The sequence below is a fragment of the Cryptomeria japonica genome, chromosome 2 (genome assembly GCF_030272615.1).
Source record: "Cryptomeria japonica chromosome 2, Sugi_1.0, whole genome shotgun sequence".
Lineage (NCBI taxonomy): Eukaryota > Viridiplantae > Streptophyta > Pinopsida > Cupressales > Cupressaceae > Cryptomeria > Cryptomeria japonica.
This window is the reverse complement of record NC_081406.1, coordinates 515,731,284-515,751,486: the sequence shown is the minus strand read 5'-3', so window position 1 is coordinate 515,751,486 and position 20,203 is coordinate 515,731,284. Positions and strand designations below refer to the sequence as shown.

The following is a 20,203-nucleotide window of genomic DNA, read 5'->3' as shown; positions in this document are numbered from 1 at the left end:
GCTCAGTTTAAGGGTTAGGGCGAGCACTTCGAAGGGGAAGCAGAAGGAGTCCATCTCAGGGGTACCCCAATCAAGGGGCTATAAGGAATATGCTTGCAAGACAAGATCGAGCTTAAGGAAAAATACATCCACTGACCAGGATGAAGCAGCTAGGCCTGAAGAAAGCACTGATGAGTTGATGAAAAAGCTTCATGTGCAGATGAGAAAGTCAGAATTATTAAAAAAGGCTACTGACTTTGGGGTGAAAGAAGGACTAGGAGCTGTGCCACTCGCAGAAGTTTTTCTGGTAAGGACAACTATAGGACAAACCCAGGGGAAGGTGCTCAGGAGGAAGAAGAACAATGAGGGACAGATGAAAATGTGCAACCTCCTCCTCCTGATACAACAGGTATATCCACTCAGCCTCAACCTACAGCCGCAGCACAAGCCTCACTTGCTACTCCCCCAATGCCACCACCGGTTGATACAACAGTGCCTCCTAGGACACAGGCATTCAGGCCTACTAGAGAAACTATAAGTGTCCATAATATTGAGATACATTCAGATCAAGAGGAGGAACAGGGAGAAGAACAACAGCTACTTGGAGGGGAGAGAGAACAAAATGAGGCTGAAGATCTATTAAATGACAGATTAATTTTAACTCCCAAGGATCAGGAGGATCTCCTGAAAGATATAGTTGTCGAAGCATTTATAGACGAGGTCAGTGACAGGTTGGGGGAGCTGCATAAGCAACAACAATTAAATGAAGATATAGCTCTCCAGTCTAACCCTTCTCACCAAATTGCTTCACTTCAAGGATATAGAGGCACAGGAGCAAAAGAGGAAGGTGAAGCAGAGGAACGGGCGGATGTCCATATTGTAACTGCCAACATAGTGTCACACGAAGGTGACAAGGATAAAGATGTACCACAATGGTTAGGGTTCACCTTCGAGAGGAAGAAGAGGAAAGTAGTGTTACCTAAGGTTACATTACAACAAGCAATCACAAAGGAACCAAGGAAGGTTAAGAAACCTAAGACTGTGCATCATCTGTCGAGAACAGGTTCCGGTGAAGTGGTTGCGAATGTAGCAGTTTCACTACAGACAGAGGGTCAAACCTCCCCGAAGTACCAAGTATCTCAGATAAAACTGGGTAAGCAAACAAAGTGGGGGGAGTTGGATACTTTGGAACTAGCTACTAGCGTCGTCAAGGGATAAATGGAGAAAGAATATACCTCTCATGCTGAGGTCAAAGCACAGCTGGAGTAGTACAAGCAATTGTTGATAGAAATGGGTAAGCCACTAGATTCTTGTAGAAACGACAATCTACCTTCAACCTCATCACTTCCAGAGGAAGAGGTAAAAGCACTAATGGAGGTAAGACAAGTGGCTGCTACAGCGAAATCATGGGCTCAAATAAATGCCTCGAAAATTAGATTATTTTTGTAGAATACTATGAAGGAATATAAGAACGCAGTACAGGTAGGAGCATTAGCTTCTTGCTCTCAGCAATGGGAGCGGAAACTCAATGTGTTTAGTAAGCAATTCCGGATATTAAGTAAAGTTTTGCACCTAGGAGAGGAAGTAATAATAGAGGACCTCTTGGGGGGGAGATAGTTGTAACTTGTAAGAATTTGCAGTCTTACACATACATTTTGGAACTGAAGATGGAGATGCTTCAGCAGTATGTGAAGGATGTGGCAGACATCCAAGTTCCTCTCCTCAAGGTAATTTTAAAATATGAGGATTTTGTAAGACACTCGGAGTTTTTGGATTGGGGATAACTGATACAAGGATTATGGAGGAAGAGCAAGTACTAAGTCAGTGGAGCGCATATGAGGCCCAAAGTCTAGGACCTCCGACTCAGTTCACTATCACATTGATGGATAGATATACATATTTAATTACACAATGTCAGGAAGTGGCAGATACAATAGGGGAGTTAGAGAAGAAAAGGAAGAATGCAGAAGAAGTTTTGAAAAAGTATAAATTCAGAATCAAGCATGTTGTTGATCCTCCTACTGAAGCAATTGCATGTATCATTAATAATTATAAGTCCTATAAAAAGAAGTAGAAGATAAACACATAGTTGCTAAAGATAGCAGGACTTGTGAGAAGAGATTTTGCATGACCTCCAGTGGAGCGCATATGAGGCCCAAAGTCTAGGACCTCCGACTCAGTTCACTGTCACATTGATGGATAGATATACATATTTAATTACACAATGTCAAGAAGTGGCAGATACAATAGGGGAGTTAGAGAAGAAAAGGAAGAATGCAGAAGAAGTTTTGAAAAAGTATAAATTCAGAATCAAGCATGTTGTTGATCCTCCTACTGAAGCAATTGCATGTATCATTAATAATTATAAGTCCTATAAAAAGAAGTAGAAGATAAACACATAGTTGCTAAAGATAGCAGGACTTGTGAGAAGAGATTTTGCATGACCTCCCACTGGTACTCCGACTGCAGCTCCAACTCATGTTCTAGTTTTGAACAAAATTCTGCATGACTAAGAAAGCCTGGCTCATACAGCATGGTCTTCGTACTGCTCACCTAGCCTCCATTTCGTAGTAGTTAATAGGAGTCTAGAGGCGGAAACTTGCAAGTTAACTGCGACTCCTAGTTTTGAGTTCTTAATTTAGATTAGGTTTATTTCCTAGAAAGTAGGGCAGAAAACTCTATAAATTGAGGAGTTTGATTCATTTGTAAGGGTCCACAGATTGATGATTTGAGGCCCACTTAGAAGTTTTTTAGATTATTCTTTCAGATTGTAATGAACTTGAGTTATTCTTTATTACACATTCTTTGAAATTAATACAAGAAGCAACTTATAGATTGCCTGATCTATGCATATGTTCTACGAGGTTGTTCTTTGTAATCTGGTAATGTCTATTATTTGAAATCAGCAACGTGTTCTGATCTTTCGTTTATTGCTTTATGAATCATATTGTGCACGTAAGTAGTGTATGAGAATTATTGGGATAGACAATATTTTGGTGATATTCTTTCCATGAGTCTGTGAAGTTGCTGACTTTGCAGGTTTACTGGAGGTCCGTTATTGAATGCTGATTTGGATAATATTTGATAATTTTTGGATTGCAGGGTACTAATTGAGTAGTTTGTTAAGTTGTCATTGAATTGGTTTCATTGTTGTTTTCTTGTTTCCTTATCTTTCGCAATTTAATTTCCAAAAGAATCTTAAAACCCCAAAAATACAAAAAAAAGGAAGTTAAACCATTAACGATCAATGGGATTTAGTTTTAACCAGCAGGCCCCTTAACAGGTACAACCACATCAACCATTGGGCTGCCCATCACCGTCGAGACCCGACTATAGAGACCTCGGAGTAGTTGGTTTCCCCAAACTTATTGCTTTTCAGGAGAGGTGGTGAGTGTTCACATTGGCTACCTGACTGTTGGCGAGTATGTCAAAACAGTCGTCAACAGTAACTATGAGTAGAATCAATTCTTGACATTGCTTGAGCTATCTTGTCATCAGTTACCATCAAATTGTCTTGCAAATCTTCCCATACCAAAAGCCTTTGTTCTGATTTTTCTTCATGTGTAGAGGTTGTGTCATCATTGAAATCAAACTATCACACAGGAAGATGTATTGAGATCACCCGAAGAATCCACACCATCATTATCCATATCAGTCTCATGCTCAACATTGAGGGAAGTTACGTTCACAATATCTCTAAGGGGCTGATCCATGTTGGCATTACCTTCCACTTTGTGATCAACCAAGGGAACACCATTAGAAGCCATGCCTTCATATGGTTTATCATTCATAATCTCTACGTCACCCACCAAGAGACTCTTGCACTCCCTTGTAGATGCCACGTAATCTTTGTAGGATTGATCCAAATGTATGACTAAGGCTGCTGCTATGTCCTCATTATCACACAATTCTTCATCATATGAAGATTTAGACACTTCATTGGAGACATCCTGACACTCAAGCACACTTCCTTCTTGAGTTGAGCCATCCTCTTCAAACTTAGTAGCCTCATTTGTTTGTATGTTCTCAACACTACTGAGCTGCAATAAAAAAATTTCTCTATTAATTCCACGTGTGTTCCGGTGACCAATGTTCCTGACAAGTGAAACAAATCTGCTCTCTCCTCATTTGGTTCTTGCTCTTTTTCGGTGATCTTGGAACCTGTGTACCCAAAGAGATTAGTTATGTGCTCGTCAACAGTCCATTAAACTTTCCAATTTTCTGCTCAACCAATCTTTTTGAAAAAACATAAGCTATGGGGGAAACACCTTGTTCCTTTCTCGAAATGGCTAGCAAGTTTGTTTGCAACTGTTTGCAGATTTCGTCATCCTCATCTAAGATCAAGGATAGGATAGTTGACATACTTGTCTTAACCTTGTTTGGTTGATGCTTGCTGATTTTGATTAAGAAGCAATGGAACATTTGAAGAATCAAGTAGTCACACTTGAGATCAATCATTAAGACACACGATCTGACACTGGCCATAATGTCTAAAATCTTAACTCTTTTCCCAAAGGAAGGGCTTCTAACATCATGTAACCCATGAAAGTTGTTCACAATCAGCTGTAGAACCTTCCTCAGCACATCATCGTTATAGGGAGCCATAGGAGCTGTTATTCTTGTGATCTCACTCAAACAAGAGGCAACTGCAAGTCTTGCATCTTCACAAGGATGTTCTAAAAACCTATGCTGCACCAAAGCGAGCATTGATGGCTTCAAAGCCCAATTCAAAAGCATCCAATCTGCTTGGTCTACTTTAGACAAATATGAGTCTAGCTCCTCCAACTTAGAGAGAACATCATCTGAAAATTTATTGACTTCAATTCTATTCCAATTATAAGGAGCCAATTTCCTACTTCCTCTTCTTTCTGTAAGTCCCTCTGCTGAACACCATTAAATGTATCATTCAATTCTTTTGAGAAAATACCGATTTTTTGAGTTACTCTTGACTTCATGTTTTAATTTGAGTTGAACTTGTGAAACCACAAAATCTGATACACACTTGAATTTCAAATCCACAGGCTGGCTGGCTCACTAACTATGATACCACTGTGATAATTGTTATCAGCAAATCTCGCACCCTTGCTGAGGTATCAACTCAGCAACCTTGTGAAACATGGAAATAACCCTGAAGTGTGCGACCCTGCGCAAGGGGGTTGAATCTCCGGAGAAGGTCGGCTTCCTTCTCAATCCAGGTGCAGGTGTTGAGCCAACTCAACACTTCAAAACTAACTCCTAGGCCTATCCTAACAAATTGCAGAGGTAAAGGGAAGAGAGAATTGCTTGAAATAAAAGGAGGTGATGCACCAAGAAGAGATTGTTCCTCTCCCTACCCGAAATGACACAAAGAATCAACTAAAACACCTAGGAGATGCACAAACTTCAGTAGTATGAGTGACCCCAATGCATGTATGGAGGTTAGAATTTGTCGAGTGTCAAGAGGGGAGAAGGTTTCCCACAAGTCATACTCAGAAATAAATTTAACACAGCATATATGAAAGAAGAACCACAAAACATACACCTATGGTGAAGGTAAGGAAATATACACAGCAAGGAGGGAACCTCGAAACCTCGGGGTTCCGGAGAAGGCAAGGGAAAGGAACTTCGAAACCACTGAAAAGGAGGCAAGAAAGGTGGGACATAGCAAAGGAACTTCGGAACCTCAGAGTACCGGAGTTATGGGGAAGGGAAGAACAAGAGAAAGGAACTTTTCCAAAGTTTCGGGTAACAAAAGAAAAGAAAGGGAGGAACTTCGGAACCTCGGGGTTCCGGAGTTCTGGGGAAGGGAAGAAACCGAAGAGGGAACTTTGGAACCTCGGGGTTCCGGAGAAGGACAACAAGAGAAGGCAAAGAGAAAGGAAAAACAGGATAAGGCAAAGGGAAAGAACCTCGGAACCTCGGGGTTCCGGAGTTCCGGGAAAGGAAGAAAAGGCCAAGGGAGGAACTTCCTCCGGACAAGGCAACACTTCACACTTCATGATTCTTCTGCTTTCTCCTTGATCAACTAGGGCAGCGCTGGTCCATGGATCGTATCTCTGATTGGTTCTCACTGATGGACCAAGGGTGTCATAAAATGACAACAATAACCCCTGCCTATTCTACCAAAAACTTTCAATTTTGATCTATTGACATTTTGTCAAACAGTTTGTGTGCAAAGTCTGATTTTGTTTTCTGAGTGCTGATTCGTGTTTGCATTGTTCATGCTCCGGTACCACTGCAAGGATCTGTTTAGTTCTGCCCTCAAGTTTCAATTTGCTAGTTTTGAACATTTCGTCAAACACTTTGCATGAATGGTTTGGATGACTAGTTTCTTGTGTGTTGTTTGAGTTTGAGAGTTTATATTTGATGCCAAGTGCCAACCACATAATAATGCATGGAAATGGTAACCGATACTTGCATATGATTTAGATAATAAAAACTTAAGGAAATTGCATCATGAGGAGCATAAATCAGAACTTGTTGTTTTCTAAGTTATAACTGTTACACTTCGTTTCAAATTGAAACTTCACATGAAAAATGCATTACATTGACCATATCAATATCCTACAGCAGATATGCATTACTTGTACCAACATAATAACATAGTCTCATGAAGTTGAAATGCCTAGCAATATATGATGAGTCAAGAGAGGCTCGGTAGAACAGTTTGCACCTCGATAGTAGCAGTAACAGAGGTCAGATTTGAGCAACAATCACAATTTCACTGTTAATAGAATTCTGGTCTTAATTCCTTGCAATTCGTATCCACCTGAATATTCGACCTTCATGCTGAGACCAATCCTCCTCAATCGATTTATCTCGGTGGCTTCTGTTGAATGGACATGTAGATATGCGACACCCTATACGGCCATAGAGGAAACCCTTGCAATTGTCCACCAAAATTGTATTGTTGGCAATATAATCTTGAGGAATAACAATCTAAGTCCACGCAGAGGTACTTGTATCATTTGCTGTGTATTTCCCACGACTCGGTGCTGTACTTTACTCCCACGGGCTGAACCTGCATCTTGCTTCACACCCAAAACTATCAACAAATCTGAACCTGTAGTTCGAATGCTTAAATTATCCACAACTAGCAATGAATTCATCAACCGATGATTTGAGATTTTGTCCAAATCATCTCACAGCTAGGGGTCACGCCCTAGGGTTTGTGCTACAGAGCTTGTCGCATAGAGAAGAAGCTTTGATAAAATAAAGGAATTATCGTGAATGAGTGCCCCCATAGCTCGCGATTTTCCCCTTTATAAATTCCCTTTTTCATAACTTGGTCTCCATATTAATATTTAATATTTCTTGCTTGGTCAATGTCGCCACGCCAAAGGAGTCGGGAAACATTAAGTTTTCACGAAGGCATTAAAAATAATTGTATCGCCTTCCTTAAAAAAAAAACCTTCGGTTCATAAATATTTTTACCATATGAGCTACATGGGAACCTTTATGATTCACCTTATAAAGTTTAATTGGCCCATATAAAAGCCGATCCCCAAACATATTAACTTAGGCACTCAAAATAATAATTCGCCCACCTTGACAATTCGGCCTAGGTAAATAATAAAGTTATTATTTAAGTGGCCCTCCTTTTAATTAAATATGAAAAAGTTATAACTTACAACTTAGGTCTCATTTCATATTTAATTAATAATTTTTTTATTGAAGTCACTTTTTAATTAAATTAGTTAAAATAAAGTCGTCCTTTTAATATTTAACTCATTTGGACAACTTTAAATAAATTGATTTAATTAATTTTATCTCGCCAAAATTTGGGGACGTTACACATTACAAGTTGAAAACGTCTTGTAATGCTTTACTTGAAGCGAATCAGGTTATTTTTGGTTCATTACAAGTTGCTTTTTGAAAATAACTTGTAATGGGAGCTTTTAAAATCACTTTACAAGTTTGAAAAAATGACTTAAAAGGCCAATTTCGGGTTTTGAAGGACACTTTACAAGTTGAAAAAACTTGCAATTTCAAACACTTGCATTCACCTCAAAAAGTTCCTACAAACACTTAAAGTGAAAAAGAAACATAAAGTAAAATTTAAAACTTGTAATTGCATCAAAAAGTTCCTACCTGCAGTGACTTTACTTGCAATGACATCTACAAGTTCCCCAACTTGCAATGACATTTAAAAGTTCCCCAACTTGCAATGACATTTAAAAGTTCCCCAACTTGCAGTGAGTGCTCTAAAACCCGAAATTGCACAAAAAATGGCCAAAACGAATGCCAAAAGTAACCAAAATTTTCACAGAGATCGAAAATAGGCTCATGATTGATTTATCATAAGAAAATGTAGACTTTCCACCTTGAAAAGCGTGCTCTAGAGCCTTAAAATCACAAATTTCATATTAAAATTTCCTACTTGCAATGACTGCTCTGAAACCGGAAATTGAAGAAAAACCCAACTTTAAGACAATGAAAATTGACAATAACGGATGTGAAGGACTTGGATTCATCAATGGATTCCTAGGTGATGGAAAAATGCCTTGGAAAAGGTGTCTAGAGCCTTAAAATCTCAAATTTCAAGCAAAAATATGTGGGGTCGTCCCAATTTGTGCAAGTTCAAAAATTAGGACATGTTTTGTGGTGAAACCATTTGCTCATACCTTTTGCAAATAGATGATTTCTACTTGCAGTGTAAGGTTGGTCTAAGCCTTTTATGTGAGTGTTTAACTTCGATCATCGAATGTGCGTTGTTCTTCTTGATGTTGTTCGTAGATGGTGTGAAAATTCTTAGCACAACGTTTGAAGATTGCACCTCCTTTGTGTAGTTGTCTAGGTTGGCGAAACAAAGTGTGGTCGATTTCACCTAAATAGTCATTGTCTCTTAAGTTCTTTAGGATTAGATGAGAGTCTCTCAAACCCCTGTATTCTCATTTACTTTCAGCATATTTCATTGAAAACGTTTCAAAACTACTTGTCATTGCCAAATCATTCGCCATACTTCCTTGAAAACCAAATTGTTTAAAGTCTCCTTAAAAGATTGATTCACTTCTCGTAAATCCCCCTTGGATTACCAACATACATCAAGCCAAATGATCTCATATCCACCGCAAAGTCGCATGTTCGCAGTAGGAACCTTGGAATCACTGGTATGATTTTTCGCAATCTTAGCATACAAAAGATTTTGCTCAAGAGAGGACAAGTGTCCTTTGGAAACTTTATTCTGTGTTGGTGTGGTCACATAACACCCATCAACAAGGTCCTCATATGCACTTAATTTTTTATTTTATTAATGAAATGGGTCCTCACATATAGTGAACTTTTAGTGTTACACGTGAAATGTAACCTCACACACAATGAAATTTTAATGGTATTGGTAAATAGTTGGGTAAATTAATACATGCATCCAAAATTCAAGTTAGAGATATTAATTAGACCATTGAAAACACAATTTATTACAGCAAAAATATTATTTATATATGCCTCATAAAATGAATAATGGAGAAATGAAATGCATTTGACCAATTATTCATAAATTCCAAGCAATTCCCCCACTCCCCGCCACCTGGTTACAATGTATTCGCCAAATTTGGATTGGCGGATACAAACTATTCACCAATTGTTGAAGATTCACCACTAAAAAAATCCCTGATGCATAGTAATTTTACAACATCCAATTTATTTTATGTTTTTTTTGCTTGCATTCTATTTTTGTAAATTTATAAGTTGAGTACTTTAGACTATGTCTAAAGAAATATTTTATTCAGGTAGAAGACTTTCAAAAATGGAGCAATATGATTGACATAATCATAGGTTCAAGGTAGGGTATATCAAAACCTAGGATCGTAACATTTTTACCTTAATTTAGACATAGTGTTTGCCTACCACATGAAAGTAAAAGTTATATTATGCAACAAATCTAGATAACCCCCTAGCTCACCATGTGATTCTGCATAAAAAGGGGTTCTGAGCTCATCTTACTGAGTATGCTGGAGGGAAACCTGAAAAGACAGAGAAGCAATGAATACATATGAAAATATTTCAACTGCCCTTCACCTTTGCAATTACTTTCATAAATCACAGGCCTTCGTGCATCTCAAATATGCCAAAGGAATCATAAAATTTGCATAATAAATAATAACAACTTTACCTTAAGATTGCAGAAATTCAATATCACTAAGAAAGCAACAGTAATTAGACTACAAGACTTTCGATATACAAAAATCTAAAATCACATTAGGGTGTTTGTCACATTAAATAAAATAGAATTTGATATTAGAAATTAAAACAATAGTGTTCGGGTAATATTTTGTTATCATACAAGTAAAGGGAAACAATGATACCCATCATATCACAATCCACAATCTATTTTTTCAGTAAAATTGTTAATATGAAACAAGAAGAGAAATTCATATATTAATTATGAACCTGCAACAAAAAGTGCATTCATCAGCTTGGGACATGACAAACAATATCCAATTGAGTTGATGTACAAGGGAGTAATGGACAATAAATTCCAACGTTTAAAAACTAAATACATGTCAATTTGAATCTTTGTGTCAATATGAAACAAGAGCAATACAAATTCTGATTAGAGACCTTCAACAAAAAACGCATTCACGAGCTTAGGACATGACAAATGTCATGCCCCCGCCTAAGAAGTCACAGCCTTAATCAAATTTGGTTGCAAACAATTATAAATAATCAACTTAGGCAATAAAATTAAATGAATGATAGGGCCAGCTCAGAGAAAAAGGACAGCGATTGAATAAATAGGCCAACTAGAATTAAAAAGAATTAATATGCCGAGCAACAGGGCCGACTGAGATTAATTAGTGGCGGTTATTATTAAATAAAATAGCATGCAAATTAAATAAAAGGCAGCACTCCATTCTGAAGGAGTATGACTATTTGCTAGAAGACAGTAATGAAGAGGTGTGACCCCATGAGGAGATATGAAAGAGAAATACATTTTGTGGGAAAGAGGAATCCATGAAGGACAGAAATTTAAGTATCATTAAGGAAATATATTGAGCGGCAGATCCTCAAATTAGAGCAGAAAAATCAGAAATACAAACAGCTGTAAATATATTTAATTTAAGCAGAAAATAGATGATTTAGATATAAACAAGAAACAATCTGTAATTGAGCAATTACAGAATTCAGAAATCAAGGAATTTAGACATAAGACATCAAATAGAAATAAATATTGATTGCAAAGAAGGAATATATAGAAATTAAATTTAAGAATAATCTTAGCAATATATTTTGAATTTATAGAAATGTCTTGCAAATAGGGAGGACGGCCAGCCTTATGAGTTCACGAGATCTGAAGGACCAGAAATCCTTCATGCATCTTATCAAGTATACCACCCCGAGATGGATGGACCTCGTGGGCTAGGAGGTCAAATGGACCAGAAATCCTTTCGATGCTCTTGGGCTTGATCAAGGAGGACGGCCAGCCTCCAAGGTGGTCTAAGGGATGGAATGGACCAGAAATCCTTCCATGCTCTCGCAATACAAGGACAACCACCCTTGAGATTGCTGTTTGCAAGCATTTGAAATGAATTCCTAATATGGTTGGCTATAAAGAATATGCCTTGGACCAAATATTAATGATATTAGGATATATTGATTTAGATATGAATGATGCTTATATGGATTTAGATACTTCCATGGATTCTTGATACTTAATGTTTTTAATGTCAGTTTCTACTTTCTAGTGAATAATATTGTTTGCAGACCCTAAGCCAGGAATATCTCATAAAGAGCACTACAATTGGTAATTTTATTAGAAAGTTATATTGGTAAAGATAATACAATTATCATCTTAAGTTGGAAATACCGTTTCAGGACTAAATTCAGATAAATCCCAAAGAGTGACATTACAACAAAGAAGATCCAATTAAGTTAATAAAGGGAGTAGGGGACAATAAATTCCAACATTTAATCACTAAATAAATGTTAGTTTGAATCTCTTTGTTATAGTGAAACGACAAAAGCAATACAAATTCTAACTAGGGACCTGCAACAGAAAATGTATTCATTAGCAGGTCATGACAAAGAAGATCCAATTGAGTTGACATTAAAGGCGAGAAAGGACAATAAATTCCAAAATCTAATCACCATATACATGTATCTTTGAATCTCTCTGTCAATATGATAATGAAACAAGAAGAACTATACAATTCTAATTAAAGACCTGCAACAAAAAATGCACTCATGGGCATGCTTCAGTAGAAAGGATTTTTATATTCTTTTTTATTTAAGAGGAACTTGAGTCTCCTTGACCATGCCTTAATTTCCATTTCTGCAATTGGCTTTATGAAGATTCATGTGATATCATTGCATATGAACAAAGACACAAAAAACTCAATCTGGCAAAAACATGGCATTTATGTTGATGAATTGTTATATGACAATAGAAATGATAAAAACTACCTATATAATCATCGATAAAATGATGGGAAAAGTCTATTCACCATTTGAATATGCTGCTATTCTTTGCAGCCTCACTTTCAAAGATTAGGGTTGATGGAGAGTTCACTGCATCGAAATTTTCTAAAATGCCTAGATCCTGCACGTACAAATCCATCTCATGATAATTCAAAAAAACTTAATAAAAAAATACTTCTACAAAATAATAGCAATATTGAAAGGAAATTGATGGGCAACACCAAAAAAAATACAGAAAGAAGTAAACTAATGACCCTTAGTGAACAGAACCACTGAAGGTAGATTTGCCCAGAAAATTTTTATTTTCTCACATTATAAATTTTACCCCCCTTATATCTATATCCAAAGTAGCTACTCAACAAAAATTCAGTCTGAATTCCTGATTAACGTTTCCTATCACATCTCCCCACACATTCTTAATTTCAATCAATTCTGGAAATCTTTTTGCTTAATCTGTAGCACAAAGATAGAAATTCACCTGGCTAATAATCATGCTGAGAATCTCAAAACCTAAACAAACAGCATACACAGGGAAGTATTCTCCATTATCATTTTCTTCAATAGCTCTCTGCAACAGAAATGATGATTTGTTATTAAAAAATACAAATCATACAAATCAAAACATGAAGTAGCAATGCTGGTATGTTTTAGTAACATTAAATAAGATGACATATAAATTCCCATTGTTTCTGAGAACCTTAAAGGTATATGGTGAAGTTAAAAACACAAAGTAAGAAGTGAAAGCCTAAAAAATTCAATTATCAAAGGTGTAAGAGAATATGGTGAAGTTGAAAACACAATCAATCTCACAAGAGACTTTCTCAAGGACAAACTACAATGGAAATGACAATTTTTTTAAGTGAGGAGGATCGGAAAGATGTAATGAACCTCACTAAAAAAAAATGAAATCTCTTCAAATGATTGACAAAATGCCCGTTTGAAATGCTGCTGCTCTTGTTATAATTATGCAAGCTTTAACCAGATAATAATATAGACAACACATTACGAACTAACATTTCTCTCCATAGATTGATGAAAGGACAAATAGCAAATTTCAAATGCACCCCCACTCAGAAATATTTCTAATATAATTAATTACCCACTGCTAGAGGTTTTTAATACACGGTTTTCATAAAATGGAATTTAATTGCACTCTGACCTTGTACAGCAATCTGTATCCACTAAACTGATGTTCTAGATGAAATAACCTGGACTGGGCATTTCGCTGGAGTTGTAACAGGCCTGCTGAATGCACAGGGGCACCCAAGACTAAGTATCTTCCCTTTATAACCTTCTCAAATTTGTTATGTCAAATTCAAGACTGCTAAAGTATGGTTGGCAGTGAGTGAACGAACAGCTCTTCTCACAAACTGCATTTGGAGTAGCCTTGGATTGAATTGCTGCTTCCTAGATACCTCTCAACTATTAAAATAATATTGTAATATTGATATAATGGTCATCTTAGTAACTTAGTTAGTATTTAGAAACTTCCGTTTATGTCTTTTGTCTTTAGTTAGTTTTAAGAAGTTTCCTTTCTGTCTTTCGTGTTTCTATTCTCAATCATTTTCATTATGGAAAGATCGTCTTGTAATTTTCTATATAAGGAGTATTCCTCTACTTAATTAATTACAACATTTAATTATCATTTCATAAACCCCTCCTTTGAATCTCTTTATGATTGTTATGATTTCTAATAAATATAGAGCAGAAGCTGTGATCAAATTATTGACTTCATCCTTCAGCAAATATAAATGACTTCTTCCTCACAATTTCTCACACCTTAGAGCTAAACATTTCTGCTTTCATTAAGTGCAAGCTGAGTGAAATTGGATGATACCCTTAACTATTTCCATGCTTAATATTTAATACAACTTAGGGTGCGATTTGGGACCCATGGCTTCCTTTACCTTTCCTATCCCTTTTTCCAAGTCACCAAGATATGCAATGGTCACTGAGATAAATATTCCAATGCCATGATGTCTCTTGTCAATTATCAGGCAGCTCAATAGAATTAAATCTATATTACTACCTCATATTAGATCGTGTAATGTCCCATTCTATAATTTTCTTTATTTTTTCTTTACATAAATATCCCACATTCACTATAGGGCTTACAAGTATTATTAAAATTTTATATTATATTAAATATTTAAAATTTAATAATATAATTTTGAAAATGCAAACATATTTTTGAATATCTGCTGTAATCTTTCCTGCAATTTGCAACTATTTCATTTGTACAAATGTCTTGAAATATTCTTGTTAAAGTTAGGGGGTTTTGTCCACTAACTTGATGAGGAAATTAAGTGTTTTCGTCCTTGAATTTCTGATCAATGAGAGGTTTCGTGTGCAAGATGGCTGACTAATTGATTCATACTCCATGAAGGATGCATAAATAATTGTATCTTTTGAATTGCTCTTCCTTTCCCTTGATTTATCTTCTTATATACCACTTTGACTCCAATAGTCATAACCCTTTGGACACCTTTTGATTTTTAGTTAATTATTATTTGTACTTTATTAGAAGGAAATTGTTACTGTTAAAGAATTATATCATTGTAATTACTAATTATGGATTGTTGTCCTCTTAACTACCGCCTAATATCATCTTGCATTTTTTTATTAATCTTGTAAGGGATAGATGGGCATATTATTTAATTGGGAATATTTAAATTTAGGTGGGAACATGACAGTCTGCCCTTCCCAAGATTGCTTGTCCTCAAGCAATTTTAAATTCAAACGATCAAAGATGTCTACTCCTTCCCATGTGGCATCCTCCATAGGTAGATTTTTCCACTTAACCAAATATTCTGAAATAACTTCATTTCTTAACCTCTTTTCTCTCATGTCAAGGATTGCTTTTGATTCCAAAATCAATTTACCATCATTGTCAAGTGAGGTTAATTAAGGACACCGTGTAATATGTTGTCCCAGTACCTTCTTGAGGCAGGATACATGAAAGACATTATGAATTCTTCTATTTGCTGGTAGTTCCAAGTCATAAGCTACCTCTCCTATTCTTCATGTAATCTTATAAGGTCCATAAAATCATGGCTTGAGCTTCACTAAACCACTTCCCTTGAGAGAGGATTTCTAATAAGGTTGTAACCTTAGTAAAACCATGTCTCCAATTTTAAATGTTCTCTCTAACTTGTGGCAATCAGCATATATCTTTTGTTGTTTTGGGCCTGTTGTAAGTTTTCTTTGAGAGTGTTTAAAATATCCATACTTTGCTGCATCAAGTCCCTAGCTCCAGGGACTCTGTTATCTACAAGAATCAAATTCATTAATGATAATGCCTCGTAACCATATTGTGCTTAGAAGGGAGTCATTTCAATTCACATATGTTGAGTGGAATTGTAACAATATTCTCCAAGATGAAGCCATATAACCAATATTGTTTGTTGTTTGTTGTCCTATAACATAATTCCTTAAATGCCCTTCAAGCCATTTGTCCGCAATTCTATTTTTCCATCCATTTGTGGGTGGTAGCTAGTGCTTGGGATTAATTTTGTTCCAGTCAACCAAAAGAGTTCTTACAAAATAAACTAATAAATTTACTATCTCTATCACTAACAATATTTTTAGGTAGTCCATGTAGTTTAAATAATTCTCTAGAGAATAGATCAGCCACTTGTGGAGCTCTATATTCGGAAGATATGATGTTGAAATGAGCATACTTGGTGAGTCGATCTACTACTACAAAGATACAATCCTTCCCTTGTACTTTTGTAATGTCCCCTTCTTGCACCTAGTTTGTTGTGCTTTCTGTTAGCCTATATACCCGGGTTCCCGTAAGCTAGTCAAAGTTAGGAGACTCAGTGTTCTATGGAGAGATCAAGTTTTCAGTTTCAATGGGTTTCAACAACAATTTTATTTTTAGTATATGCTATTTTTATTAAGTTCTATTTTAGGCACTTGGCATATGTTCCAGTTTGGATTTCGCTTCAGTGAGAAGTGTTCTCTTTTTCAATACCATGGTGAAATTCTCTAAGGTGATGGAAAAATTATATTTTATATTTCTCACTTAAGTGTTTTAAAAAGTGACTTTAATATAGCTTAAGCAATTAATATTTCATAGTGTGTCTCCAAATGGGATGCCTAGACTTGAAAGACATAAGTTGTTTTTAAAAAGTCTTATGGGGGTCTGTTGATGTGTTTTTTAGACACCTCTAACATAGAATAAAATACAAAGGTATCTTATCCTCTCTTGAACAAAATCTTCCCAAATGCTAAACTATGTGATCAATTGGAAGACTCCAAGTTCCGAAATGTCAGGTCTTGACGTGTGGATAAGCTCAATGGTTTGATGTGATAATGCTGATATCACAAGGGGACTTGCGTTGTATATGAATGCTTGAATGTTTGAACGTTACTAGAACGTGGAAATTAACTCATCTAACAAAGAAAGAACAAAAGGAAATGGTTTAAAGAGTCTAATCTAATCCTAGGAATGTAGGATGTAGTGAATGACTTGGTGAAACTCTATTACACTTCACTTTGATATCAATGAACAACTCCACAAAGCTAGTGCGATCTTCTAAGGTAAATATATGATGTTCAAATTACCACCAACAACATAGACACCATCAAGGCGTGCATATCAATGTGTGAATAGCAATTGAAGTTAGCTTGAATAAATATCCCAGTTGACCACACAAGGCAATCAGCAAACTGCTAGTAGTATGGATATGCAAATTTCACCATTAATCATCCACAAAATCTTTCATTCAATTAACCAACATTAAAACAAATGAGAAGTAGAGACCATGCAACATGTTGAATCAACATATGAAATTCACCTTAACTTCAATGAAAAAATAATATGTCTCTTGCAACAAGATCTTGGCAACAATCTTTGCCTTCTCTCCTAATCTACTCCTACTCTAACTTCTAATTCCAAATTGCCTTACCAACTATTCATCTACTCTTCTAACATTTGCCCTTTACAAATGAGAGAATTGAACCTTATATAGAGGTTTCATTACAATGAATGGCTTAGATTGATTCAATATGGCCAAGATCGAAAGATAGAAACCCTAATTAGGGTTTGTTACAACCACCAATAGATTGGCCAATGAGAGATGAGGATAGGTAAGATAAATAATATTTGATGTAGCATCACGTGTCACTTATTCCATCCTTGAATGAATGCTGACTTGGTACCCTTTGATTGAACAAATGGTGACTGGGATGCCACCTTAGCTTGCCTTGTAGACTTGACCAACTCTTGAACATTCTTCATGATGTTTGGAATTCCTTGTGATATTTTGCATTTCATTCTTATGTTAGGGAATTCCCCTTAAACTATTTCCTCCTTAACATTCATTGACTTTGAGATCCCTTGATGTAGTTCCTACTTCATAACATGGAATCCAAAATGCTCGTGTCTTGGATTTGTCTTTCCCTCATTTGTTCACCATCATGGTGAAGTTTTCCTCATGCTTGAGCTAGTCTTCATCTCTGTTTCAAGTGTATTGATGTTGGATTCCTTCATTTCTAGAAGTCCTGTTGTTATTGCCCTTGCAATATGCTTGTAGAGTCTTTTGAATTTGAACCTTGACTCTTCCTCATAACATTGTTTGAGTTTCTTCATTCTTGCATTTCACTTGCTCGTCATCTTGGAGCTGATCCTTCATCATTTGTTTCTTTGAAGTGTTGAGCCCTTCGTATCCTTGCAAGTTGCATCCTCTTTCACCTCAAGCCTTGATCATCACACTTCCCTTCCTTGTAGAAAACCTATAAAACAAACGAATATTGAATCAAACACCTATGAAATGAATGAAAGCACCATCAATCCTTTCACCACATGAGAATGGGAACTTGATTCCCTTGGGGACTCATGAATCCTTAATTCATTTTGATCTTTAATAGATTTGAACCCTTAATAAAAAATCGAATCCCATGGGGACCAATTTTATGTTAAATGAGTCTTCATCAATGGGGATTCGCTGGTCATAGGGACTACTTTGTCATGCTTGAATTGATTTGTCCCTTGGTGGAGAATCAATGGGTATTTGCTGGTCATAGGGACTACTTTGTCATGTTTGAATTGATTTGTCCCTTGGTGGAGAATCAATGGGTATAGGGACAAAGCATTTTGCACATCCCCTTTCAATCTCTTTGCAAATTTAGTCCCCAAGTGTAGAATCGGCCTCCATAGGGACTATTTAGTCCTTATCCTTGATGCAACTCCTCATTGATCCCTGAGTGGAAAATACAACCTCATAGGGACCCTTTTGTTCCCAACTTTTGTCCCAACTTGTGATAGGTAATTTGAACAATTAATTTTCCAGAATTAACTTAGGTTCTGATTTCAATTGATTTTCAGACTTATTAGCTTTCTAAAATCAGAAAATTGGAACTGTGTAATACTGATTCTGGAAAATGTGAAGGTCTCAATCTAAATGTGGAAATTTTGCCTTAAGGAAACCTGAATTTCAGACTTGTGAAAGGTCTGATTATGACTTGCAAGTCTGAATTTATCTTCTAACGCAGAATTTGGAGTGATGTTGCAACCAAATTTGCTGACTTAACCTGGTTTCTGAATGTACAAGTCAGAGAAATGTCTGAGAATGTCTCAGAAGTCTGGAAATTGCCTCCCTAACTCAGAATGTGAGATGATAAGTCTGCATAACTCAGTTGTCTAGGTCTGATTTCTGAGTATATACACAGTCTGAAAATTGTCCTTTATCAGCCGAATGCTATTCTCTTCCTTGTGCGTTTCAAGTGGCTGATGCAATCTGGATTTGTATGACTGGGACTGATGCGATTTTCCCTAAAGAAAATGTGTCTTGGCTGGCAATGGCATCTTCCTTTTATGTGTTGCAAGATGTCTGTAATGGTGGCATCTTCTCCCTTGATGCCTAAGGCAATCTCAATCCCTCTTTCTTTGGCATCAAATCAGCAACTTAATGATCGTTTTAATGCTCTGACAGGTATTTTATTCAGCATTTCCACTCTTGTTTTCACCACACAGCAAATGTGGGATGAATAAATATTAAACCAGCAAGGTAGGAAAATCAATGGGCATAAGGACAAATTTATCCTTGAAATTCTTTGTAATGTCCCCTTTTCTAGGCAACATGAGATGAGCAGGGGTTGACCTATCATTTGAGTTCTCATAGGTCAATTGTATGGTTAGGGGACTCATTTTGAGGGTCATGGAGCTTTGCAGGCGCTTTGTGAGCTGTTTTGGACCTTCAAACGACAGTTCCTACTTTTTAGGGAGGTCTCCTATTTTTTAGGGAGAACTAGCAGTTAATTGGTTGACCATCCGAGGGACCACGAAGCTAAGATGGAGCCTCTTGGACAGTTTTTGGCACTTTGAGCGAGGTTCCTATTTTTTTAGGGCGAGCTCCTATTTTTTAGGAGGAACTGCAAGTCAGCCTACAGGGTTTCAGTCGTCAGCAGTGATCATAGCACTTCAGATGGAATTCCAAACTGAGCCCCAGATCTCATTTTATTAATAAATAAGGAAATATTTTAATATTTCTTAAGTTCGGATTTAATAAAATAATAATAAAGTGATATTATAATCACTTTATGGAGAAATAAGTTATAACAATTCGTTGGCCCTCTTACCTAGGCATTTTAGCAAATATTACTATAATAATGAAGGGGTCAAATTAAAATAATGATGGAGGCCCCTTGCGGTTCAATTTTCATAAGGAGACATAAATAAAATAAAGTTATTTTATTAATAAAAGGGGAAATGAAACCCTAATTCGAAATTAAAGTTAGAGCTGAAATAAAAAGTGAATTTGACAATCATGTTGGCATTGAGTTGTTTATTTTTTGAGAGAGTATTATCTTCTACAGGTCTGCA

At 36.4% G+C, this 20,203-nt stretch overlaps 1 protein-coding gene across 1 annotated transcript in view; it reads right to left on the bottom strand.

Annotated features, from left to right (window-relative positions):
- LOC131045257 (gamma-glutamyl hydrolase 2) overlaps positions 1 to 20,203 on the bottom strand; it is a 96,985-nt gene that overhangs the window by 54,187 nt on the left and 22,595 nt on the right. The window contains exons 3-5 of the mRNA XM_057978809.2: positions 12,854 to 12,943; positions 12,402 to 12,496; positions 9,860 to 9,920 (exon numbers count right to left, since the gene is read on the bottom strand). Of these exons, the coding sequence (XP_057834792.1) occupies positions 9,860 to 9,920; positions 12,402 to 12,496; positions 12,854 to 12,943 (246 nt within the window). The remainder of the gene's footprint in view (positions 1 to 9,859; positions 9,921 to 12,401; positions 12,497 to 12,853; positions 12,944 to 20,203) is intronic.